Source organism: Schistosoma haematobium, chromosome 1 (genome assembly GCF_000699445.3).
Source record: "Schistosoma haematobium chromosome 1, whole genome shotgun sequence".
Taxonomy (NCBI): domain Eukaryota; kingdom Metazoa; phylum Platyhelminthes; class Trematoda; order Strigeidida; family Schistosomatidae; genus Schistosoma; species Schistosoma haematobium.
In genome coordinates, this window is record NC_067196.1 from 87558289 (window position 1) to 87586264 (window position 27976).

The following is a 27976-nucleotide window of genomic DNA, read 5'->3' on the forward strand; positions in this document are numbered from 1 at the left end:
TCTTTCTACGAACTAATTCTGTACTATGTACTTATATGCAATCTTTCTTTTATATATTACCACCACTAAATTAACCACTTCTATAATTTCGGTGTTAATCTTGTGTTAATGAGGTACGGGAACTTGGACCGATGCACACATGTGCCTGGTCCTACTTTATAGATGACTGACGGGTTTTATTTCATCTACAAACCATTTAATCGCAATAGTAAAGAAAGAAATCTTCAAGTTCACTCACTCAGTTATGAGGTATAACCTATTATGTAACCGAAAGGTCTGTGTTAAAAATGTATTTACATCACCGGTTCCTTGTTTTACAACTACAACACTTTTCTTAATGATTTACTTTATCATAATAACAACTCATAATTCTAGGATATGGTTTTATTTTAATGTTGACTAACGTAAGTAGGAACTTCGCAGATGACTTAGCCCTCCTAATGCATATAAAGGCAGCCAGTGTATCAGCAGTCTCTGCATCAGTAGGCCTCAACATACACAAGGGGAAAACCAAGTTCCTCAAATACAACACGGAGAACAGCAGTTCAATCACTCATCATGGTGAAACTCTGGGAGATGTAGAATCCTTCACTTACCTGGGAAGCATCATCGATGAACAAGGAGGTTCAGATGAATACGTAAAGGCGAGGATCGGCAAAGCAAGGGTCGCATTCCTTCAATTGAACAACATATGGTTGTCTACGCAAGATACTCAACATCCATTGGCCGGTTGCCATCAGTAACAGTCTTCTGTGAGAGAGAACGAACCAGCTTCCAGCTGAGGAGGAAATTACAAAAAAACTCTCAAAATGGATAGGACATATATTACGGAAATCATCAAACCGCATCACGAGGGAAGCCCTAACTTGGAATCCTGAAGGGAGGCGGAGAAGAGGAAGGCCAAATAACACATTACGTCGGAAAATAGAAGCAGATATAAAAAGGATGAATGACGACTGGGAAGAGCTGGAAAGGGTTGATTTGAATAGGGTCGGATGGAGAGTGCTGGTGGGTGGCCTGTTTTCCTCCACAAGGAGTAACAGGTGTAAGTAAGTAAGTAACGTAACGTAACGTAAGTAGACTTGAAAAAACTTAAGGAATCATACTGATATTGTTCAATTGTGCATTATGCATTTAAAATATCAGCTTAGTTACTGTTGTTTCCTAATTTCAAATTATGTATTCATTATTATCTCATTTAACTGTGTTTAGCATAGTCCAGTAGTGTATCATTTGACATTATCACTCAATAAGATATGTCTCGATCTATATCTTTAATAAAAGTAAATTTTATAAAACATAATTTAACTTGATTGTTACAGTATTATTTATTATTATTGTGTATAAAACTTCTAATTAGTCTGTATGATAGTTGAGTTACTAACGATACAATTGTGTTTGTTCGTTTGTGTGTGTGTAAATCGTTAGGGTGTATTCCATTCAATTGGTTTTATTGAGATAAATTATTTGATGAAAAGTTTCATTTGAAACAAAAAATCATACACATAAAATAATGACAATTGTTACAGTTTATGAAAGATGAAGATGTCTAGCATAGTTTTTTTCTATTGAAAAAGAAGTACTATGGTGTGTGCTACTGATGTCGATAGGTATAGGTAGTATGTATCGTGAAACGAAAGTGAAATAGCTGATGGCAGAAGGTTAAAAATATTGAAGAGAGGAGAAGAGAACGAGAACAGAGAGTGATTGGTGTGGAAACAAACGAGCAATGAAGCCTGAGACGATTGATTGGTATTTTGCAAATGAAGTATTTACTATATGGTTCTCTAATTATTCTAAGACGTTCTAAAATTTTATATTCAAATGCATTCGGTTGTCTCAGCTTGAGTTCTTGTGCACTACATTTGATGTCGCTTCCAACCAGGAATGAGGACGTGTACTGTTTTGTGGATGCCGTTGCGGATCTAAAGCTGAGGTGCTAGTTGGGGCGGTCTGATGAGGAGAGGTGACGTTCAGTGGAGTGGCTTGGAGGGGCGGAGTTGGCTGTAGCGGGTGCTATCGACGGAGAGTAAGTGGTTGGACGACGGATGTAGATGGCTCACCAGGTCGATGGAGCGCAGGTGTTGAAATTTCCGAGTGCTGGATGTACGTCGGATTTTGATGGCCTGACAGATCGACGCACCGCAGACTCGGCATTTTGGTGGAAAGCATGGCACAGACTGCAGAGGAGAAAATGGCATGGCGAGCAGAACCACCGCAAGAACGACGATTTAAAAGGAGGGACGAGTGTGGTGAGTGCTACTACTGATGCTCATAAATATAAGTAGCATGTATCGTCAATCGAAATTGAAATACCTGGTGGCAGAAGGTTAAGAAGATTGAAGAGAAGAGAAGAGAACGAGAACAGAGAGTGATTGATTTGGAAACAAAAGAACAATGAAGTTTGAGACGACTGATTGACATTTTACAAATAAAGTATTTACTGTATGGTTCTAAGATTCTACTAAGATGTTCTGTAGTTTGTGCTCGAATACGTTCGATTGTTCCCACTTGTGTTCTCGTCCACTATAGAACTACTGATTAAGACTTTTGTTATTTCTTTATCACAGTCACTAACAGTACGTTTGTCATCTAATTATCGATTAGTGCTTTTTACTTGTCATGTGTTTTTATGCAATTTTATTTCATTGTAATCACTGACTCATAAATTGCCTTAATTAGTCTAATCTTTTCAAATATTCAAATGAATATTCTTGTATATTAGAGTAAAGCTTGATAACGAACTAAGTAGAATATAGTTGTTCGTTTATGTGTCTTTCTAATTCATTAAGTTATGAACATTAAACGTTAGCTTGTCTTTTGTCAACTTACACTAAAGATGATACAGTCACGATATTCGTCAATTTGTCGAAATATAAGCATTCTTTATAGTGGTTTACTTGATGTTAATTTATGGCTATGAAACTATGACTTTAAACTAAGTGGTTGTGATTAAGTCTTTGATATTTGATTATAGATATTCTTGAAACATTGCTCATATATTATAAATCACTAATCGGGAATCCATTGTCAAGATTAGGATACTAGGTATAAAGTTTATTGGTAGGACTGATTGAGATATTTAGGACACAGATCACACTTCATAAGTTGATGTTTAAAATATTAGGCACCATGGAAATAAACTGATGGGTGAGTAGAAATGCTTTAACCAAATAGAACACTAATTCATAAACTTATGAAAAGTACATTTTAACAAAAATCCAAATAACTAAAAATAAAAGGTGTTTAGAATGTGGTCAGATATTCAGTAGTGTTTAATTTCCCTATCTAATACTTTAGAATGCATAACCGATAAATATTAATCCATTTAATATACACTGTTTTATATACTATGCTTCCAGCTAAGTTTACTTTGGTATGAGTAATGATAATAATACTAGTATCTAGGTGCATAAATCAAAGGTAGTAGATTAAGGTATCAACTTTCAACTTACTGATTAAAAATTAAATAGTATAATTTGTAAGTCACCAGTCAACCGATTAGTATGGTTATAATTTTCTTAATTTAAATTACTACTACTTCTACCTTCAAATAATAAGTAACTTTAGTGAGACTATAATTTATGGACGACCATTGAGCGACGCCAGACTGACCTAACGAGTGTCCATCTAATATCTGGGACTAAATGAAGGTTATAAACCTGTGTGAAGAATATGAATTATGATTTAAAGTTGATGGTTAAGGTTAGAAATTAGATTCAGGGTTTTCATTACGAACTGACATCAGCTATAATGCTAAGACTCTATTTAATCAAATGGACGAGTGAATTTCGCGCCCAAATCCGAGACCTGTTATCTTATTCCTGATTGGTTTGTCTATAAATTACAGTCTCTCCGTAACTTTAATTAAATTATGTTTTCTTTTTGATCTCATACTTTGTTTATCAAACCATTTATCAAGATTACTTTCAGTGACCTCCTAAAATAATCTCAAGAAATATTTATTTCAATGGTTTAGATCATGAGTCAGTTGAAGCTAGACCATCATGGAAAACCTGGAAACACTGGATGGCCGTTTCATCCTATTATTGGATTCCTCAGCAGTGCGCATCTATCTCGCGAGATTCAAACTCAGGACCTATCAGTCCCGCGCACGAGTGCTTAACCACTAGATAACTAATCCGGTATCCAAAGGTGTTAATGTCTAACTTTAACCAATCCACGAAATATTCATTCATTAATTAAATTGTTGGTAAGCTTTTCTACTAATGAAGTTTCTATTACAAGAGCACGGATTTAGACCAAATTTGCCACATATAGCTCATTACAAATTCAATGGAACTAATTATTCCGCGAGCGGGATCGTGGATGTGCACTGCTGAGGACTCCCACAGTAGGACGAAACGGCCGTCCAGTGCTTCCGGGTTTTCAATAGTGGTCTAATATCGTAATCAAAAAACTTAATAATCTCCACAACCCTATGCTGAGAACTAATTATTATTCTATGAGAGTGTAATGATAAGTTTTCCAAATTAAATAAACAACAAAATGATCTTTTATGATCATAATTACAAATATTTCCAATTTTCGATAAACAGGCAATAAATATTTTACAATCTAAATCACTTAACCGATGAGATTTGATAATTTGAAACTAACTAATTCTTTATAAGCAAAGATAGATAATGTCTAGAAGTGGAATCCAGGACGCACATTTCGTTCAATTTGGAACTCGTCAGTAGGATTTACCTAGAGCCCAGGGTTGATGTTCACTCCGGAACTCGAACGTAGTGACGCTCGCTTCAAACGCCATTGCATCCTGAGATGAACGTCAACTTTTGGATGTAGATACATCCGGCTGACGAGTCCTGAATTGAACGAAACGCGAGTCCTAAATTCGGCTGCTAAACACCATCTATCTTTGCTTATAATATTTGTAACTCAAGGCAATATTGAGACAATCCGCATAGGATGCACATATGTCAATAAGAGACTGATCAACTGCAGTCCTAAATATCAATAGGAAAATTCAAATAAACAATACAAAAATGTGTTTTGTGGAGATTTTTAGAAATTTCACTGGTTGAAATCATGAGTCACTTGAAGCTAGACCACCATGAAAAACCTGGAAGCACTGGACAGCCATTTTGTGGATGTGCACTGCTGAGGAGTCCAACACAAGGACGAAACGGTCGTCCAGTGCTTCCAGGTTTTCCATGGTGGTCTAGCTTCAATTGACTCATGATTTCAACCAGTGAAATTTCTAAAAATCTCCACAAAACCCATTCTGATAATAATCAACTGTTCACTAGTGACTGACTTCAGGAAAAACTCCTGGAGTTCTAGTGAGAAGCCGTTACCAGTGGAGTTCAACCAGGTCTGTTGTAAGATAGTAACTCACTGAAGACAATGGTGTACTGTGGCGCGACTTAGTGGATTGGTTGAAGTTAGACATTAACACCGTTGGATGCCGGCTCAGTGGTTTAGTTGGTTAAGTGCCTGACGCGAGACTGATAGGTGCTGGGCTCGAATCCCGCGGGGGGCGTGATCGCGGTTGCGAACTGCTGAGGAGTCCCATACTAGGACGAAGCGGCGGTCCAGTGCTCCCAGGTTTTCCATGGTGATCTAGCTTCAATTGACTAATGATTTCAACTAGTGAAATACAAAAATGAATTAATTATTTCATTTTTTAAAGATTCAAAAGTATTTGATAAGTGAATATTATAGGGATTAGATTTGGTTATTAGTCATCTACTAAACATCTTTAAATAAATGAAATCAATAATGTAACTAAGTGTAAAACAAGTTTTATATATTAAATCAATCTAATAAAGTTTTCCGTAGGTTAATCTACCTGTATAATACAAGCATAATAACATATACATTCACATTGAATGACAAAGATTATTTGTATTCTCAAATCTTAAAAAAGGACCGAAAGAGATTTTCCAGAATTGTCATATGACTCGTGATCACAGATAGTGTTTCAGCATAAGAAGTGTTAATAGTTGACATTTCTATCACAAACTGATATCAGTTATAATTTGAAAACTATGTATATAACTATATAGATCAACTTGGCAGAAAAAAAATCCAAGAGCCATTGCCCAATCAGTTTGTCCAAAACATATAGTCTCATCAGATATAAGGGTTTAGAGATAGAATTTATGGATAGTGTCGGCTCATCTGTTCTTTACGTCAAAAAAATGGTACTTGAATTTCCTGAAAAAAAAATCCTACTTACGCCTGTTACTCCCAATGGAGCATACACCGCCGACCAGCATTCTCCAACCCACTCTATCCTGGGCCTTCTTTTCTAGTTCCATTCAATTCTTGTTCATTCTTTTCATATCTGTCTCCATTTCTCGACGTAATGTGTCCTTTGGTTTTCCTCTTTTCCTTTGACCATGAGGATTCCAAGTGAGAGCTTGCCTTGTGATACAGTTGGGTGCCTTCTTCAATGTATATGCTATCCACTTCCAGCGCTTTTTCCTGGTTTCTTCCTTCGCTGCGATCTGGTTTGTTCTGTCCTCCAGTAGGTTATTGCTGATAGTGTCTGTTCAACGGATCCCAAATATTTCGCTTAGACAACTGTTAATAAACACCTGTATCTTCTGGATGATGGCTTTCGTAGTTCTTCAAATTTCCGCCCCGTCTGGAGCCCCTCTTAGGCTACTGCCGGTCTCAAGCCCGGATAAGGGAGAAGGATTGGGCATGGGGTTAGCGACCCCATCCCGTAGAAAACTAATTAACTAAAAAAACGCTAACCAGAAAAAAATACAAAAAATCTAAAAATAACTTTATCGATTTTGATTGACTGGTGCCTAGACTATATATACCGTTACCAAGTTTTTGTTTAACAGTAATCAAACAGTCATCAAATTAACTTACATTATCGTGTTATATTATCAAACACGCATAAGGTATTCATATTTTTTTTATTATTTTCTAACTCATTAATGCGAATGTAGGTTATAAAGTTTTACTGCACGGATTAAGCAATATAATATATTTCTGGAAATGAGTATTGGATGTGTTATAACTTGTGGGTTCGTGCCCTTATAAATGTATAACGTAATGATACCGTCAATTAAAGAACAGTGATTTACCGACTGAACCAACGACGCACAAAACCCGTACGAGTAGTCTAGACTTCCCGCCTAACCCTGCCTGTTAAGTTCAGAACACCAATCTCAGCCTCTGCGATATCAATCATGTATTTCAAACATACTGGGTTTATATACAAAACCAAACAGACTACATCTTACCATAAAATAGAAAATAACATTTGTACAAGATTTAGCCAAATGTGGTCGTGAATGTGGGAGATAGAAATTGATACACTGAGCATAATTCAAGAATGGTAACTCGTAGAATAATAGTTCATAGGTCAAAATAAAGCTCATAATAAGAGGGACACGAATATGAATAGCTTAGTTACTTAACAATTATACGATAAAAATATACGTATAGTGTTAGTCCAGAAATAGATTCCAACAGTTACCACTCATTATTCTCATCGGGATATAAAAGTATGCACAGAATTTTGTTTATATGATCAGGTTGATATGACTTGGTATTTAATAATGATGAAACAGGCTTACACCTAAAATTACATGATTTCTAGAATACTTCAAACTGAGTACTTAAGATAAAGCTATTAATAATGTGTGAAATAAAATGTTTACAAGACGACTCATAAACATCTATGACGCATTAGGTTTGTTGTAGAAGACTGTTATAATTGCTCAATTGTAGTAACCGGTTTGAAGTATAGCCAAAATACAGCCACATTCTAAAATCTAATGGATTTCACGACACTAACTATTTATAGGACGTTTTTATATTTTTTCATCAGACACCACCCAAAAGCTATCGAGCATTCAAATCAAAGTATTTTCCCGATATGAAGTCTGAAGTGTTAACCTTACAGGAAGACTAAACATGTAGTATAATATTAAGTCAATATAATTTACTTACAACATTAATGTTTTCATTCTCAAGCGAGGAAGAGAAAGGAAAAGAGACTAGAGAACAAGGAAGTAAAGTAATAGCGTGATAAGTCTCAAGTATCTCACTTCATATATGATTTTTCTATTTTCTTAGTGTATCCATTTTTAGTAGATATGTTGTTTACAATAATTTGTCGTTCCTTATACTTAGTTAAATGATGTGTTGTCTGATATATCTGAAATTAAGTACATTTCCACTCAAGGATATTGTAAGTAATAATATATGAAACGACATTTTACTATTTACTGGTGTAGTGAACGAGAACACTAAATGGGGACAATCGAATATATTTTAACATGAAATTACAGAATCTTAATAAAACCAGAGAACCTTACATTAAATACTTTATTTGTAAAATACCAATCAATCGTCTCAGACTTCATTGCTCGTTTGTTTCCACACCAATCACTCTCTGTTCTCGTTCTCTTCTCTTCTCTTCAATCTTCTTAACCTTTTGCCACCAGCTATTTCACTTTCGTTTGACGATACATTCTACTTATATTTATGGACATCAGTAGTAGCACACACCACACGGGTACAAACTGAAGTCTATTTCATAATAAATTATGAATTTGGGGATAAAAATGCTATTTTAATTTGAAAAGAAAAAGTTATATGGAATTCATTCACCAACTACATGTTTTTCTACTAAGCTTTGAGCCATGATTTTTGAATGGTACCTAATTATATTTTAGGTTAAATCTATGAATGAAAGTTTACATTAAGGTATACCATATATATAACTATTAAATGTCTTCCCTTTAGATGGATTGAATGATACACTTCTTATAATTATGTCTTTCATTTATTAGATTTAGGATGAAGAGATTTCAAGGATTCAAATTACTTACTTATTAAAATGATCTACTTGAAAGTTTCATGACAATTTCACCAGACTCTCAAATTAAGCACATACTGTTGATCAAGCTTTGAAAAAAACAAAACAAACACAAATATTATAAGGAGGGGGGAGTTTGTTGTGATGGGTGGTGTCCGAAATCTAATACTGATACACGATATACTACAATACTAACCCCCTACCTGACTACTTGAATGAGAACACAAGAGTGAGAGAGAAAGTATATTGGATTATTAAATAAAATACACAAATACTCATTTATATATACACAACTCTACTATTTAAGAAATCAATCCACTTTTTTAGCCAATTAAGTGCACTTGTCTTTCAGGTCATTTCTGATTGTCAACGATTGACTTTCTCAATCATCTACTACTAGATTGACTTTCCATATCTGATTTTACTTATCATTTAAAATCATTCGATGTAATGTTTGAATACATTGCGACTTTTTCAAGCTAACTCTTTAATTCTATACTTAATTGTCGACTAATTTTCAATTCTTTCTAGATGGCAGAAGTATAACGATGATTGTGTATATATATGTATATATCTGTCGGAGTTTTACTCAAAGAAATAGTAATTTGTATATTGAATCGAATGAAACGAAGCATCATTTGTGATAAGTAGTGATAAATTTTGAACCAATAGTAACAACTGATGAATTGCAGCTGCTGTTCACAAACTCAAGTATGTTTTAGCCTTGACAACTATTGTGAATTAATACTTCACTAACACAACATAAAACATCTGACAAACTGAGTTCACAGTTTTATATTAAGTATTGTTAATAAATAGTGAAAATTCACAGGTTGAAATCATGAGTCATTTGAAGCTAGACCACCATTGAAAACCTGGAAACACTGGACGGCCGTCTCGTCCTGGTATGGGACTCCTCAGCAGTGCGCATCCACGATCCCGCACCACGCGGGGTTCGAACCCAGGACCTACTGGCTCCGCGTGCCAGCACTTAACCACTAGACCACTGAGCCGGCCGGCATCCAATGGTGTTAATGTCTAACTTCAACCAATCCACGAAATTGCGCCACCGTACACCATTGTCTTCAGTGAGATCCCAGTGAAAATAATGATTTGATTAAATTTCAGCGGACTATTCAGTATGGAAATAGAATAGATCTAAGTACTCTTAATCTATATGCTACATAGTTCATTTCATTTCCTCAATTGTCTTATTATAAAGTTCCGTTTCAAGATGCTTTTTGTCACGAACTGAAATTGAGTGAAGATCAATAAGAAAGTACTACATTTAGGTGTCTTCAACAATCCTTGGTTATTACCTTAAATGGGATTAGAAGTGTGACACTCACATTTTTATGGTGATTTCATCATGATTAATATAATAAGTAGAAGTTCATGAATTCAAAATTCTAGCCATACTCAATTCGTAAAATAATTCAACTTTTAGACAAACCCATCGGCTAGAAGCGTCTCATTGTAGTGAACTGGATCGACCAAACAATCTATAGCTTAATGACTTATAAGGAACAGAATTACATGAGAATATATCAATATGGAGAAATGTAGTTGTTTTTTTAGGCTTCCTTCATATATGAGCGTTTTTGAAATTTAGCGCCTAGTATAATTATAATAAGTTAACTTTGAAGTTCTAATTATCTTTGATTCCGTCTACTGTAATTCATTTGGTGATGATATAAGGTCTGAGATTTGAGATTGTTTTACATTAAGTGAAGCAAGTTATATAATTTCTACTCTACTCTCTCTCTCTCTCTCTCTCTCTCTCTCTCTGATGCCATTACAGTACCAGAACACGAAAAACACTACATTTTCTCCACGTGTCCTCAGCTTTGCAAAAGACAGTTGGCCTAATTGAATTTATACAGTGTCAGTTGGGTGTTGCCAGTGGCAAATTAACTTATCGCTTCAAAGCGAAAGAAGAATGTATAAAGAAATCTGAGCCCCTTAAAACTTTTATGACATCGTCATGTCTATTGTGCACACATGTAGTAGTTACTTTGTCGTTCCATACGTGTTCATTTCAAGATTTTACGTTAATACTTTGGTTATAGTAAGGAATCGTCTATTGTCCACAGTTCAGATCTTTTACGATTGATTGATCACTGGGTGATGATCAATCTCATGTATGCCAGATCCCAGTGATCAACCAACTGTAAATACATCTAAGCCCTACAGGAGGTGAGTCGCGGCCCAGACAGTTCGCTGGTAATATCTTTAAATGTGGAGCTGGGTGACACGGGGTCGAATCCGTCAGGGAGCATTAGTCCCCTTAAGATTACAGATACACCTTGCTGACGAGTGCCAAATATCCCGAAACCTAGGTCCAGGGTTTCCTGTTGACTACTTCCACCCACCATCTTATCACAGTTCAGATCAAACAATATTTCATATACTCATAATAAAAAAAATATTTTTCCATTTAACCGTGTTTTTGTATGACCGATTGAAATATCATGATTTATAATATTTAATAATGTTTACAGTTATGAGATTTCATTCGATGTTAAAGTACTTTGTGCTATCTGGAATTATCTTCACGTACTTTTTATACCAATAAAACTTATAAGTTATCCGTTCCATCGATCAAAAACGGTATTCGCTGTATTATATAGTCAGGTGTTATTGTTCCGTCTAATAGTTCAGCACAAACTATTTTCTAGTTATCAGTATGGGGTTGTGGAGGTTATTAAGTCTTTGATTGAGATCATAAACAAATTGATGTTAGACCACCATTGAAAACCTGGAAGCACTGGACGGCCGTTTCGCCTTATTGTGGGAGTCCTCAGCAGTGCACATCCATGATCCCGTTCGCGGTATTCGAAACCCAGGGCTTTCGGTATGGCGCGCGAACGCTTAATCCTAGCTAGCGTTTGTCTACCTATGTTCTTTTTTACGGGACAGGGTTTGTAGCCCTATGCCCAACCCCTCTATTCTACCTGAGCTTAGGACGGACAGTAACCCTAAAAGGGCTCCAGACGCAGTTAGCACACACTATTACCAATATTAATCCTTCAATGAAATTAATTATAAGACAATATATTCAAAATGTTTCGTAGTCAAATTTTTTAATCCTCACCATTATCATCTTGAATTATTTGTAAACAAGCTCACAGTTTATATGTAGAGCAATGAATACATCAAGTCTGAAACATTAAATATTCAGTAGGGCATCAAGAAGACAATACAATAACCACTTATTCGTAATCCGATTGAATAATATCTTCAAACCCTAATCTTTCCGGTTAATGCTTATACTCTTACTCCCTCTACCACTGTGGGATTCGAATCGACAATCGTATCTGTGTGCTAATGTGGTATTGCAACTCGGACTGATGTACGTACGTACGAAGTTCTATGTTGATACTGACTGACTATACGTAATCCGACAAGCATTTTGATTCTTCTTCATGTACATAATAGTAAAATACTGGAGTGTTTTAGTGCATTTTAAAACTTACTAACTATCTTATGTGTCTAGGGTGCTTGAAATAATTAAATCAGTTAAATTTAACGTATTGGAACAAAATTTTTACATATTTCCATTTTTTAGGTTGAAAATATTGGTCCTGCTGTGTCTGTACTCGAAGAAAACGTTGAAGATGGCGATATATTACAAGAAATTGGAAATGCTCAGTACACACTGGAGTTTCTTCGTCAAGTTATTCAACAATCAACTAGGTATGAGTGTAAGAAAGAAAAGATTTTTTTCATTTGCTTGACAACAATTACTGTTTTCTAGTCTAGAGGGTCGTGAAGATTGTTGAATTTTGTAATTCGCACCATAATGTGAATAAGTTAGGGAAATTTTGATGACTGGGAAACACTGGACAACTAGCTTACCTAAAAAGGTACTCCACAAAAGTGCGCATTCACTATCCCACAAGGAATCAAGTTCTGGATCTTCTTTCCTTTCTCTGAGCGTATCTTTTTTAGATCACTGTACTGGGATTAAATACTTTACACTTGTACTTTCTATCAATCCATGATATTCCACAACTTTCATCCACTGCCACTGGGGATATTCATCACATCCTCGAGTTGACTGAACTCCGCTTGTCACTGTTTTTAACTAAGAGAAGTTCTGTATTACTATGGAATACTTGTCTTTTGATCCCTAATTTTTACTGGTTATCTAACCAAAGTCAGTTTGTTATTTAAACCTACAAAACTCATTTTGTCAATAAATAGGCTTATATTTTTGTTTCTGTGAATTATGCCTAGGGTTTAGATGTTTTATTTAAGCTTAAAATCACATTACATTATGCAAGATAATATCAAACGGAATAGAAACGTAAATACTCATGTTTTAAGGTGAACACAATATTAGTTAGCGATTTCCATTTATTGTGGTCGACAAATTAACTGTCTTTTCACTTTGAGTGTGGTTCATTCTATGCTGAACTGCTGTTCATCTAAAATGATATGGTGATTCGATCAGAAGTAGACGATTGAAATAGTCAATCGTTGACAATCAGAAATGACCTGAAAGACAAGTGCACTTAATTGGCTAAAAAAGTGGATTGATTTCTTAAATAGTAGAGTTGTGTATATATAAATGAGTATTTGTGTATTTTATTTAATAATCCAATATACTTTCTCTCTCACTCTTGTGTTCTCATTCAAGTAGTGAGGTAGGAGGTTAGTGTGGTAGCACGTTGTGTATCAGTATCAGATTTCGGACTGAACTGTTACGAAATTAACTTCATTATATTAAAATGATGTAAACAAATCATTTTCGAATAGAAATTTCCAAATGATCATCATTTTTGTTTAGGTAGTAAGTGATGAGTACGGCTGAATTAGGTAAGTTTCATTTCATGTAAAACATGGGTTTGGATACTATAAACTTTGTATTCTTAATTGTTCAAAAAATAAAATGTTTAGGTCAAAAACTCTTTCCTGCCAATATCTATTATGATAGGTTATTATGATTGCGTTTCATGAGTGATATGTACATAGCTGAGACATGTAGCTACGGTGAAGACAGTGTATTTTATGCACTTATATATGGAATCAGTAGGATGACCCTGTCTTAGATTGCATACAGTACGCTATATTCACCTATTATTCAAATATACTTTTGAATCCTGTCATTCTAGACTTGTGATTTCATTTGCTTTGGGGTCGCTGCGTAAGTAGGGATTTTCAACAATACTGTCACCAACATTTTAGGTATCCGTTTTCTATGGAGTCAGTAAATATTAAAAAAACTATCCTTTCTTAGTGCATTTTCAGCACAACACGATGTTGTTATGTTTAGGAGCATCACGATAATAGAGAATAATTCTCCTGTTTTTCTCATTCATAGGGGTAAAGGGTTTGTTGAATATATTATCTACTTTAAATCTGCACAAAATAATTTACTGAAGTTCCCTTTGTATGATTTCTTACAGTTTGTTAATCTACACTGAAAGCACTCAGTATCAATAGGACAACCTTTCTTAAGCGTATAAACTTCACGCGAATACGCAATGAAACAGTAGGGGCACAGAAAATCTTTTTATGAGCTTATGCATAGAACCAATAGGATAATCTTGTCTTTAAACTCCTGATGAATAAAATTATCAATCAGTTTCATGGATTAGTTGAAGTTAGACATTAACACCGTTGGATACTGGCTCAATAGTCTAATGGTTAAGCACACGCACGCGAGACCGTTAGGTTCTGGTTTCGGATCTCATGAGGCGGGATCGTGGATGAGCACTGATGAAAATTCCCACAATAAGACAAAACGGCCGTCCAGTGCTTCCAAGTGGTGTAGCTTCAATTAACTCATGATTTCACCTATTAAAATTACTATAATATCCACGAAACCCCTTCTGATATTGATAAGTTATAAAAATATAAAGAGATTTGTTTTTTCTTCAAAATCATTTATAATAAATATCTGTCAAAACTTTCTTTACGCAACGATATATTTTCATATTTCTGAATTTAAAATAAGGAGATTCGGAAGTATATTAAAGTTAATTCTTCCACGAATAGTTCTTGAAATGATTGTCGTTAACTTAGATTTTAATACGAATCTATTTATTATGACTTAGTGAGTTATGAATATCAGTTATTGTATATAACCATCACTTGAATCTTATGAATACGTCTTGTTTTTTTAAGCTTAGTACATTTCTATGTACATATAACATAAAACAACTGACTAATTACAAATTAGTCGCTGTTTCATGCCATTTATGATTAATCTCATACTATAGGGCGGCCTGCTTGAGCATCTGGGCTACCTGTTCCTGCCATCTAGATATTTCAACAAGTTATCTATTTTTGTTTGTTTTAATATATCATTATGTTTATTAATCGCATGACCTATTCTGCTGCGTTTCTGAGAAGTGTACAACCTTTCGTTGTCAAAGTTACAAAAAACTCAATAAGAGCCAACGTGGTTGGTGGCAATATACAGCGAAAAGAATGCACATTATTCAGATGTTCATTTACTGAACTGCTAACATCTAACTGTCGATCACTCAATATTTATCGCCAGTACCGACCAAGAAGAAAGAAAGGGAAACTTGTTGAAATACTTTACGCTGAGAATTCTATATTGTACCAAAAATATAATATTGAATAAAGCTAAAAAAAGAAGGTTCCACGGATCAATATATAAATACTGTAGTGGACAAGAACACAAGTGGGGACAATCAAATGTATTTGAGCACAAAATTACAGAATGTCGTAATAAAATCCGAGAACAATACAGTAAATACTTCATTTGCAAAATCTCAATCCATTGTCTTAAACTTGACTGTTTCTTTTGCAAATATTAATACATCGTCTCAGGTTTTCTTGTTCCTGCATTTTTATACCAATTACTTTTCGTTCCCGTTCTTTCCTTCTCGATCTTCTACTGAAGTAAATTTGTAGTGAATAAGAACATGGGTGGGGACAATCGAATGTACTTAAAACACAAAAACAGGACTGGTTAATAAAATCTAACAAGCAAATAGTAAATACGTAATATGCAAAGTGTCCATCAATTGTCTCAAAATGACTCAGACTTCATTGTTCTTGCATTTTCATGCAAATCGCATTCTGTTTCCATTCTTTACTGTTCGATCATCTTGTCTCTCTGCTGCTAGACATTCTGTTCACGATTAACATCATCTATTACTTATGTCAATATAAGTAGCACACCACACATTCTGTTCCTGACTATCATTATATACTACTTATATGGATATTTTACATTGGCATAAGGAGGCACCGAATAGATATGCGCCACATAAATCATCCGATTTATGTGAGGGTTGGGATACTGCCCGGGTGCCTAAACCGAAGCAGGTATTGTCATTGATGCAATATACTGTTTATTGCTACTATGTTAATTAACTGGTTTTGAAAGGATTTTTATATATTTTTTGTATTGTTTTCCAATGAGTACGCTAAGAATCGTTTAACCTTGATATTGAACTTATTATAAATTACCTGATGATAGTTTAATTAAACGACATTTTCATGATAAACTAATATTATTCTTAAAACAGCTGTTGGAAACCATGCAATAGAGGCTAGGTGTTTTGTCCTGCTCCCTCCCCATAATTTCCAACGGTACAGAACTTGTAATAAAGACAACACTTTTTATCTTAAGTGCCAGAAGTTAAAAATCTGGACGATTGGATATAAATATCATGATTTAAAAGTAATTCTACTTTCCATGGAAACCAAATGAATTATATCCCATTTTTGCATAGAATCTAAGTTACATACTACCAAAATATCATGAAAAGAACGAAAAACATGTTTCATAGTTCAAACTTTACTTAAAATCTGTTACTTCAAAAATTAATACAAGATTTGACAAGGAATTCTTGACTAATTATTGAGTTCCTAATCATGATTTATGTTTAGGAAGTGAATGAACACTTAAACTCTAGTGTTTTGACATATACTTAATTGCTTGATGTCAACTCTTAACCAATCAACCTAAGCTGTTACATTAGCTTCCCTATAGAATTGACTTCCGTAGGAACGTCGGTTCAATTAACTTATCTATTAAGAACACCTACGTTCTGTTTCCACAACCCAAGGGAGAATTACCAACTCGCTCAGTGTTTGACTTCCAATAGATGACGACTAACTTCGTCAGCAATCAACGATAGTCCATGAATGTCTCTTCATTTACCTACTTGTTATCTAACTTTGTGGCATTTAATTTCTTCCACAACTATAGCTGACGGTTTGCTACCTGCCCTCTGTGTGGTGATAAGAGCTTGAAAGAGAAAAAAGGGTGAGGAAATGAAACAAGAATATCTGAGGATTTGAAAAAGAAATGATCCCCAGACAACTGTTCGCTCAGATATTCTACTATTTTTAAATATTCTATAAGAAGTTTGTACATTCTCTTTATCTTAATCCTTCTGTTGTTATATTTAAGAAGTTAAGATTACCGTTATCAGACTACATTACAGACTATTATTATGACATTGTAAATGATCTCTCTGGAAAGTGATCTGTCTATATTCATTTTTGTATTGGTTGTTTGAATCTTTCCATTGATATTTAGAACTGCCATTGATCAGTTTCTCAAACAACCAATGCAGAAATGAATTAATACTTCACTCCACTGAACAAGCTAGTAACTATCTGGGTTCAGTAGTTCAGTGGATAACTTGATGGCGTTTGAGGAGAACGGTTCTCAGTTCAAGTCCAGGAGTGGACATCATATATGAGATGTAGGTACATCCAACTGACGAGTCCCATATGGGACGTGTCCTGGATTCCACTACTTCTCATCATCTATCTCTGATTATGTTATAATTCTTTCTTATTAGAACCCAGCTATTTCTATTGCTTAGTATTCTTGAAGTCCCCAAATCAGAACACGGTTAAACAGGAAAGAAATTATATTCATACTAACAAAGTTAGATGGAAGTAAGAAGTACAATAAGAGATATGTTAGTATAATCATAGTTTTTACATGAGAAGATTCTAGAGTGTTCTCCAAGTATCGACTAGCGCTGATTGGCTAATTCCTATCCAATCAGCGTGCAACAAAGCAATCGTACATTGAGCATGCTTTCATCCAATCTATTTCCCGCTAACAGCTTATAATGATCTGTTTTTGTTGTTGTTGAACTGGTTCCTTGATCAATCAAAGCACTCATGTAAATATTTAAACGAGTTATTCAGTAAGATTGTATACTTAGCATGTTGAACAATTCCACTTTTTTTATAGTACTTAATGGCAATTGTTACTAATTAATGAAATTGAAATACCTTATTAGTCAATGATTAATTAAATATTTATTCAATAAAACAAATAAAACATTGATCACATTTTGAATGAATTAAATTACTGATTATTATTATTATTAGTAGTAGTATTAATATTACCATAGTAAAGTTAATACACATTAGTAAATAGGTTACATCATTACTTTGAATAAACAAATCAAATTCTTCTTTTTTTGACATATGAATACTCATGTGAAAATAAAATGTTTACTCATTTGTATTAGAAATAGTTTATTTCTGTTTCGAATAGTTTGTGAGAAATAATAACGTGAGACTGAAGGCCCTGGGTTCGAATCACGTGACCGAGATCGTGGATGCACACTTCTGAGGAGTCCCACAATAGGACGAAACAGCCATCCAGTGCTTCCAGGTTTTCAATGGTGATCTAACATCAATAATCTGTTCATGATCTCAATCAATAACTTAATGATGTTCACGACGCTATACTGATTACTACTTAATTTGTTCATTTTATCCATACTCACCATAGTCAAGTTTTGATTCTGTAAGGATAATTTTTGGATAGTGAAATAAATTTCACAAGCTTTTAAATCTATCAAAGGGATTTTCAAGTATACATGTGGTAGTTTTTTCTTGAATCGGTAGGTTTACTATCTGCGATCTATTATTACATCCTAGTTGACGACCTAAATCTCATGTCACTCTTTTTTCTAGAGACAATGAATAGATTTGGTTCAAATCAGAAACCAATAACGACCCCATTCTAAGTTTCAGGTATATTTTCCATTGAAATGGAATAAAATGTTAATGAAGTGCCTATATTTAGTACTCTATTGTATTCAAAAATCTAGGTCTTCAATTACACTAGATCTTCGCTAAAGAAATGATGAAAATAGATAAATGCATTTTAAATTACTGAAAATGCATGTGATCTTCATTGTGTGTTATAGATCATTAAAACTGTTAAATGTCAAATGTTGTCAATAAAATTGTATACGGACTCCCGTATATGTAATTACCATGTGAAAAGCTCAGATTAATTCTTAATTTGAATCTAATTGAATCTTGGCTTCAAGTAGATAGATAGTTAATAAATTTTAGTAATAACCATTGTCTCTGTAATTTTTTCACCATGAAAAAGAAATGTACTTTTTATTCACAATATTCCATGTATAATGTAATTTATCAACCACGTATTGATTTACATAATCATCTCGACACTTCCATTTTGTATTAAGATTAGTGATAGTACTTAGCTGCCTAAAGGATTTGTTCAATCATAAATAGGGGATAAAAGCTGCCATATGTGAATCGATTCAATATGATATGATATGAGATGAAGTTACCAAGAGAAATGCTAGAATCGTAGAAATAGTAATAGTGTTAGTGGTGAGAGAGATGTTTGGAGACAGGCAATAGAGTTTGAGAAGAAGGATCAAAGAAAAGATAAAGCATGAATACATCTGATTTATTACAACCGATACTGAGCCATATCACGTAATATCTCCAATCATTATTTATGACACTCACAAAAGCACCAACCAACTAGACTGCACCTACTTTCACAGCTCAATGCAAAGCTAGTAACGGACGCTACATCTTGATTTGGCTGTCACCAGGTCAACACAGTAAGATTAGATTAAACGATATTTGAAACTGCAAATATTTTCATTCCTATTCAACAAGAAATATTCTTACACAACATGATTTAAATTGTTTAAGAAATATTTCTATACTTACTTTTTTTGTGCCAATACAATATAGGTAATGTGTAAATATTATATCCTTTCTTATAGACTGGTACAATCACTGATTGAGACCAGTCAGATGGGATTACGTCCAGTTCCCAGATTCTACCTAAGACCTCAGTCAATCTCGCTGCTAATACTGGACCGCCATCCTTAAAAATCTCATGGGTAAACCTGTCAGGGCCTGCTGCTCTCCCACGCTTCAGAATGCACTGCTAAGCACTCCTCGGTAGCTCTGTGGAAGATTCACCTTTTTGCTGAAAATTACCTTCGGAATAGTTACTGATTGATTACTGATTGTGGAAATGTAACGTTATTTACTCGACAAGAAGCCCTGTATCAAAGTTTACTGATTTATATATTCAAATGTGAACTTGATATATTCTAGACATTCTAAAAATAAAGATTAATCGGTTAATTTAAATACAATTTTCGAAATGAAATACTGTTTGTCGACGAAACATCGATGACTAATATGCTCTAGACAGTTTTGGGAAACCAGTATGTTTTTCTTAAGAAATAATCACACGCGACCTCATCACGGATCATACTAGTAGTCACTGAGTTTCTCAGTAAACACCCTGTATTTAGGATAGTAATTTGATGTTCAACAGTCCTCGATTCCAATCAATCATTCACAGCTATCACGAGGCATCTCTATTCCATAGAATTCCAACCATTACTGCATTCCATTGGCTTAGAGACATTGTCCTAGCTTGAAGATTGAATGCGTTTTCTGTCTAATATGCTATACTGTGGATTCGCACTGCTAGTTATTCTCGAATTATTACGGAATTGATGTGCTATACTTGAACATTCTCGTCCATACCTCAGTCGATATCAGTTCTTGTTAGGAAATCAATTTCAAATTAAGTTTCAGTTGCATAATGGTCAGTTCAAAGATATTTTCTAAAAACTGAAATGTAAGTGTACCATGCATTCACTTAAAGTTTTTGTTTAGGGTTATTTAAGTATTTTACAAAACTTAGTAATATGTTAGTTATCAAACTACCAGTTTTCCTAATAATATATATTTACCAACTCGTTTTAATTAATACTTGGGAACAACTACTATACTTGTTATAATGGGTTTGTGAAGATTGTTGAATTTCTTATCTCAAATCACGAACTGACTGAAGTTAGACAATCATTGAAAACTTGAAAGCACTGGACGACTGTTTCTTACTCGTATAGAGCACCTCATCAGTGCGCAACCGGAAGTCGAACCTAGGACTTGCAGTCTTGAGAGAAATCGCTTAACTTTTAAACCACTAAGCTGGAATCCAATGATGTACATGTCTAACTAAAAAAGGTCCGCGATATTGTGCGACCATCTTTCATTGTCTTTACTGAGCAATCTCCTCATATCCTACACAATTTACCATCACTAGTCACAACTTCACACTGGAACTTTGGAAATTTCTTCTCGAAGCTAGTCACTAGTGGGCATATAATAATTATTGGTATAAAGTTTGAGGATTGTTCAACTTTATTGAAATCATGAACTGTTCTAAATTAGACAATCACTGAAATCCAAAATGAGGTGATAAACTATTTCGTTCTAGGATAACATCCAAAAGTGTATTGTCTTTATTATTTCAATATTCATTTATATATGTACTGAAATTATATTAATGAACTCATTGTCTGTTGCATTAAAAACTCTTTCTTTTTGTGATGGAAAATGTAGAAACATTTTTTCTTTAATTTTTATTTTTAATGATTGAGATCATGATTCAGTTGAAAAACATAGTAGCACTGTAAAGCCGTTTTATCCTATTATTGGACTCTTTAGCAGTGGGTATCCACGATCCCGCCTTGCGAGATGCGAACCCAGGACCTGTCAGTCTCGCGCACAAGCGATTAACCACTAGACCACTGAGCTGACATCCGACGGTGTTAATGTCTAACCTCAACTAATCCACGAAATTGAGCGACACATCAACCACTGTCATCAGTCAGTTACTATCTCACAACAAATCCAGTTGAACTTTACTGGTCACCTCCCAGTTACTAGTGAGCGTATGTTGATTAGTATCAGAAGGGGTTTTGTGAATAATATAGTGATTTTTATCTTAAATTTAATATTCACTATGAATAAACTCTCAATTGATGTGATTACATGTTATTTAATTTAATCTTAAACACTCCCAATATTAAATCATGGAATGGATAGGTCAAATTCCTGAGAATAAAAGATACATTGTTTATGTAAATTGGTATTATTTAGGTCAATTTTTGTAATTTTAGACATAGATACGTACATACATACACACATACATACATACAATGTAGTGTATACATTTCAGAGGAACTAGATTTATAATTGATGCATACTACTATTTTCTTTTTAATTCAATGCTCATCTGCGAATAATCCAACACTCTCTATACCATCATATGTATGTTTTATGTTATTTGTTTGTATCTTAGCAAACTATTCATTTTTAAAAGTCATTTGTTATTGTTAGTTAGTTTATTGATAAATAAAATCACGAATGACTGTGAGTGTTAGCAGTAAACGTTTATCCATTTAAAAAAATTCAATAACAGTTATGAATAGTATTTAATCAACAACAAAAAATGTACTCAGGTTGTGGTGTGTACTACTAATTATCGGTATATATAAGTAGTATGTAGCACTAATCGAAAATGAAATGTCTGGCAGTAGAAGGGGACAGACTATAACTTTTGAACGAACCAATCAGATATAACCTTCATTTAGTCCTAATCAGTAGGTGTCCACTCTCAAGGTCACTTTGGAGTCGCTCAAAGATCGTCCATGAATTATAGTCTCGCCGCAGAAGGTTGAGAAGATCGAATAAAAGAGAACAGGAACAGACATTGATTGGTGTTGAAATGAAGGAAGAACAAAATCTGAGACAATTGATTGACATTTTTTAAATGAAGTATTGAATACTTGGTATTCACATCTTAGCAAATAACTATGTAATTCTATATTTATGTGTTAGGTTATCCTCATTTGCGTTCTCAATCACTACAAGTGTACTGTTTTTATTATGTTAGAATCTCTTCATCTTACAACGTAAGAATTACCTATTGAACTTTTATATTTCACAGTCAGCAATATATTTTTCCTATTTATAATGTAAATAATAGATTCAATCTTATATTAAGTGAAACATTGTTGAGGTGAGGTCACTGTATTTCAGCAAGTTTTCTTTTCTTATTTCTTGATCACCCCTTGTGATACATACTGAGTGGTCGCCAGTTAGATGTTAGCAGTTTAAGAATCGACATCTGATTAATGTAGATTCTTTTCGATGCATACTGCCAGCAACCACAATGTCTCTGATTGTGCTCTTTTGTAAGCTGTAAAGCGAAATGTTGTAAACTTTTCACAAACACACACCTGAATACTTTATGCGAATAATAGGCATAATAATATGTTAAAATAAACAAGAAAACAGATAACTTGTTGAAATATCCAGATGGCAAGAACAGGTAGCCTAGATATTCGAACAGGTCGTCTTACTTTGTATTTTGTCAGATAATTGTTTCAGAACATAAATGTTCTCTTTACATCAACACAACTAATCGTCATTATTGTATAGAATAATAAATTCTTTTTCTATTAAACTTTAATTATGTGAAAATAGAAATATGAAGTGACAAGCGGTTAATACATGAAGATGATGGGGGTTTGTTTTGTTCATGTACAGTACTTAAATATCATTTAACAAGAGTTATTATAATACCATTTAGTTTTCTAAATTAAAAGATTAATATATTGAACAAAGAATATACTGTCCAACAAATTCTCTTCAGGTTCTACCATTCATATATCCAAATTAATAATCCGAAATATGGTCAGATTAAGGGTGAAGTACATCGTTCGAAGTGAATATATGTGAATTTAGCATTGTCAAACAAAATGGAATAAAAGTGTTATTGCTGATATGATTCACACAGAATGTTAGCTTGAATCAGCTTATATGTTAAGTGAAACTTTTAAGATCCATGATCAGAATAAATATGGATCAGATAGGGTGAGAGAAATAATAGTACATTTACAATTCGATCAAATGTTTAATGAAAAAATTAGTAAGACATAATAAGGAGAGATGGATAGTAGCTAGCAGTGGAATGCAGGATTCGCATTTCGTCCTATTTGCGACTGGTCAGTGGGATGTACCTGCATACCAGAGTTGATGTTCACCTAGTCCTACAGGATGTCAGTCGCGGACCGAATAGCTCAGTAGTAACGTGTCTGACTGTGAAGCTAGGTGACACGGGATCGAATCCGTTAGGGAGAATCACTTCCCTCAAGATTATAGATATATCTTGCTGACGAGTGCCAAGTAGAACGGAACCTAGGTTCAAGGTTTCCTATTGACTACTTCCGACCACCACCGTATAGAGATAATGTAGGACAGCTGTTTTCATTTTATTATTTTATGCTTAAAGTAAAGAGTATTAAGTTAAATAAAGTCGATCCAGTAAGCTACAGAATCATTGAGGATGACAGTAATAGGCATAGTTTGAAATCGAACGATTTTTAAAAGAAAAATTGAATGCTCTAATGTGAAGTAAAAATGAAAAATATTGTAAAGTAAAATTAAATCATTTCATTTTGTGTTGCTTTAAGTTTTATTGCACACAGATCTGTTTTTTGCACTCAGTTACGTTACAATCTTTTCACTATCTCTCTCTCTCTCTCACTTTCTCCGTCCTTCTATAAATTACACTTGAACGAATGAGCGAGACTGATAAGTCCTGGGTTCAAATCTCGCAAGGCGAGATCATGAATGTGCACTGCTGAAGATTCCCACAATAGGACAAAACATCCATCCAGTGCTTTCAGGTTTTTCATCGTAGTCTAGCTTCAATTGACTCATGAATTCAACTATTAAATTGTATATATCTTATTCACTTTATGCATGTAACATGCATATTATTGAGTATGAAGGAGATTTATAACAAACTAAATGAAATAAATTCAATTTATCCCACAATGTCTATTGTTATTGTTTTGTAAGAGTATTTCCCAAGAGAATTAATTGTAATAAATGTTTATATAGTGAAAACAATGTACATATTTCACAACCAGTTATTGAATCATGTAATTCAATTTATTTTATTAACTATGAACATGTAAACTAATGACGAGTAATTTCAATAGTTGAAATCATGAGTCAATTGAAGTTAAATCACCATGGAAATCCGTAAATCACTGGACGGCCGTTTCGTCCTATTGTGGGATTCCTCAGCAGTACGCATCCACGATCCCCGCCTTGCCATATTCAGACCCAGGATCTATCAGTCTCGCGAAAACGCTTAAACTTTAGACCACTGAGCTGGCATCCAACGGTGTTAATGTCTAACTTCGATCAATTCACGAAATTGCGCTACTGTCCACCACTGTCTTCAGTGAGTTACTATCTCACAACAGACCCGGTTGAATAGTAATATAATTTCATCTACGATTTAACAGTTATCAGCATTATGAACTAGAATATGAATAAACAAGGCGCTTCCATTGTTTTCAAGTTTTCAATGGTTGTTTTAATCTAGATCAAATGGTAATTTCATTAAAATCCAATCGTATAGTGAAAATTTGTAGTTAGATAAATGTTGTTCTTAGTTTTCTTTAGACACTATTGTCTCTAGAATTTCAAAGATTTTTTTGTGCACAGACATCTATCGATGTTCGTGATATACTTTCTTCGGATTTATTTTTCAGTTGACATTTATCTCATTCATTTCCGAGCTTATTCTATAACAAACCGGACTTATACACGTATTTGAATTGTTCTACATTACGTAACTGTAATTATATTTCACTGTCTTATGTTAAATACGACTAAATTTAACTCAATGTAACTAATTTTAAGTACAAAAATGTCTTTGTAATGATTAGTTAGAAATACAAAGTACTATCTAGTCGGAAAGACATTTTTTTGATGATTCATAAATAAAACTTGTGTGAAATTTTACATCATTTACGTTTTCACTAATATATATATATATATATATATGTCAGCCACAACGTAGGACCACGCACATATATGTATCGGTCCAAGTTCCCATACCTCATTTGCTCAACAAGATGGACACCAAATTTATAGAAGTAGTCACTTCAATGGTAGAAAGAATTAGTTCGTAGGAAGTAAGATATAAAGCCATTTTAATCCCACGGTTTAAGGGAAGACAAAGAGTATATACATCGACGCCATTGTGATCGATTCAAGGCCATGTCCCCCTCAGTCTCCAACCATTGTTTACGATAGTCGCGCGGATCTCAACCAAGTAGTCTGCATCTACCAATATGGTTCAGACTAGAAGTTAGTGACTTCAAGGGCTCATGCCACATTTCGGTTTGGCTGTCCCTAACTTTTTTCCAACCGTCTCTAACATCAATTAGCATTGCGCGTCGTGTTAATCGGTGTTCAAGCATACGTAACACGTGGCCCAACCAACTCAGTTGATGAAGATTTACAACCTCATCAACTGATTTATCATCACTCCATATATATATAATCAAATTCTGGTTCATAGTATTCAATATCATAATCAAAGATATTACAACTGAATGATACTAACTATTGAATGATTTCACATGATAACTTTCAACCATTTGAAATAAAACAAAGTGTAGTAGTATTATGTCGATAGACTTCAATTCCTCATTCTGTTACACCTTGATCCATTGAATTTCAATAACATGAAAAACTTGATATAGTAATATTAATGATATGAACAGCTTAACATTCATATTATTGGCAAGACTATAATTTATGGACGAATCAATCACGTATAAGATAACAAGTTTCACTCCTCCTTTTGGCTAAATAGAGTCTTGACATTATAACTGATGCCAGTTCGTGATGAAAATCCTAAATCTAATTCTTAGCCTTAATCATCAACTGTAAATCATAATTCGAATTCCTCACACTAATTTATAACCCTCACTTAATCCTGGTTATTCAGTGGACACACACTGAGGATCAATCCTAGCGTCACTCAAATGTTGTCCATAAATTATAGTCTCATCCAAATAACTTATAATTTCTAGATCTTCGATTTCATCTTCAATTGATTGATCACTGGGTGGTGATCAATGTTATCCGTGTCTAGTCCTTATTTAGTGCAGATCGAATGCTATCAATCATGTTGCAATGTGGTCACCAGTCTAGGTGACTCGACACTGCGGGCACTATATAATGAGATTAGATTAGATTAGATCTAATCTCAGATTTCATCCTTATTACATGGATTGTAGCCTATTCACTACTGTTATGACTGTTTTTTTTTTAGTTGCTCCTAGATTAAGATCATTTCATTAATGTAAAAGAATTCAGTTTTAATATATAAAAAAGAAAAAAAGAAGAAAAAAGCAAATTTAATAACTAAATTCAGTAATTTCTATTTTTCATGTCAATCAATTAATGTCATTGAAAAAAAAAAGATAAAAATGTGTTTCTGTATGATTGTATAATGTTGTTATACAAGAATGAATGTAAGGCTTCAGGAATACACTGCATATACACACATACACACATACATAAATACATACATACATACACTGTATATGTGTAGTGTGTACGAGTAATCTCAAATCGATTTATATGTATATATGTATCAGTAAACTTTTAATTGCTTAACCATGATACTCTTTCTCTCTCTTACTCACTCACTCACTCACCCTCTCTCTCTCTCTCTCTCTCTCTCTCTCTCTCTGAGTCATATGATATTCAATAAAAGACTGGATTTCTAAAATATATTTTTAATTATTGATGAGTTTTTGCAATCGATCATAACATGAAATTATCATTATTCATTGAATTTTATTATTGATAAAAAGAAAATGAGAGAAAATGCAAATAAATGATTTCTTTGAATGAAAAAAGAATAACAACAACAACAATAAGGATTGTAGTGTATGCTACTCATGTCGACAGATATAAGTAGTATATAATTTCAATCGAAAATGGAATGTTTGACTGTAAAAGGTTTATTTATTTTCAGATGGGTTTTTGTGGAGATTGTAGTAATTTCGATGGTTAAGATCATGAGTCAGTTGAAGCTAGGGGGCGAGGTCGTGGATGCACACTGCTGAGGAGTCCCACAATAGGACGAAACGGCCGTCCAGTGCTTCCAGGTTTTCCATGGTGGTCTAGCTTCAACTGACTCATGATCTTAACCATTGAAATTGCTACAATCTCCACAAAAAC

General features: G+C 34.0%; 1 protein-coding gene across 1 annotated transcript in view; it reads left to right on the forward strand.

The window, feature by feature from the left end:
* The window catches only part of USP21_3 (Ubiquitin carboxyl-terminal hydrolase 21), a 43574-nt gene that overhangs the window by 5252 nt on the left and 10346 nt on the right, over window positions 1–27976 (forward strand). Inside the window, exons 2-3 of the mRNA XM_012945779.3 lie at window positions 9344–9523; window positions 12381–12508. Of these exons, the coding sequence (XP_012801233.1) occupies window positions 9494–9523; window positions 12381–12508 (158 nt within the window). The 5' untranslated portion in view covers window positions 9344–9493. The remainder of the gene's footprint in view (window positions 1–9343; window positions 9524–12380; window positions 12509–27976) is intronic.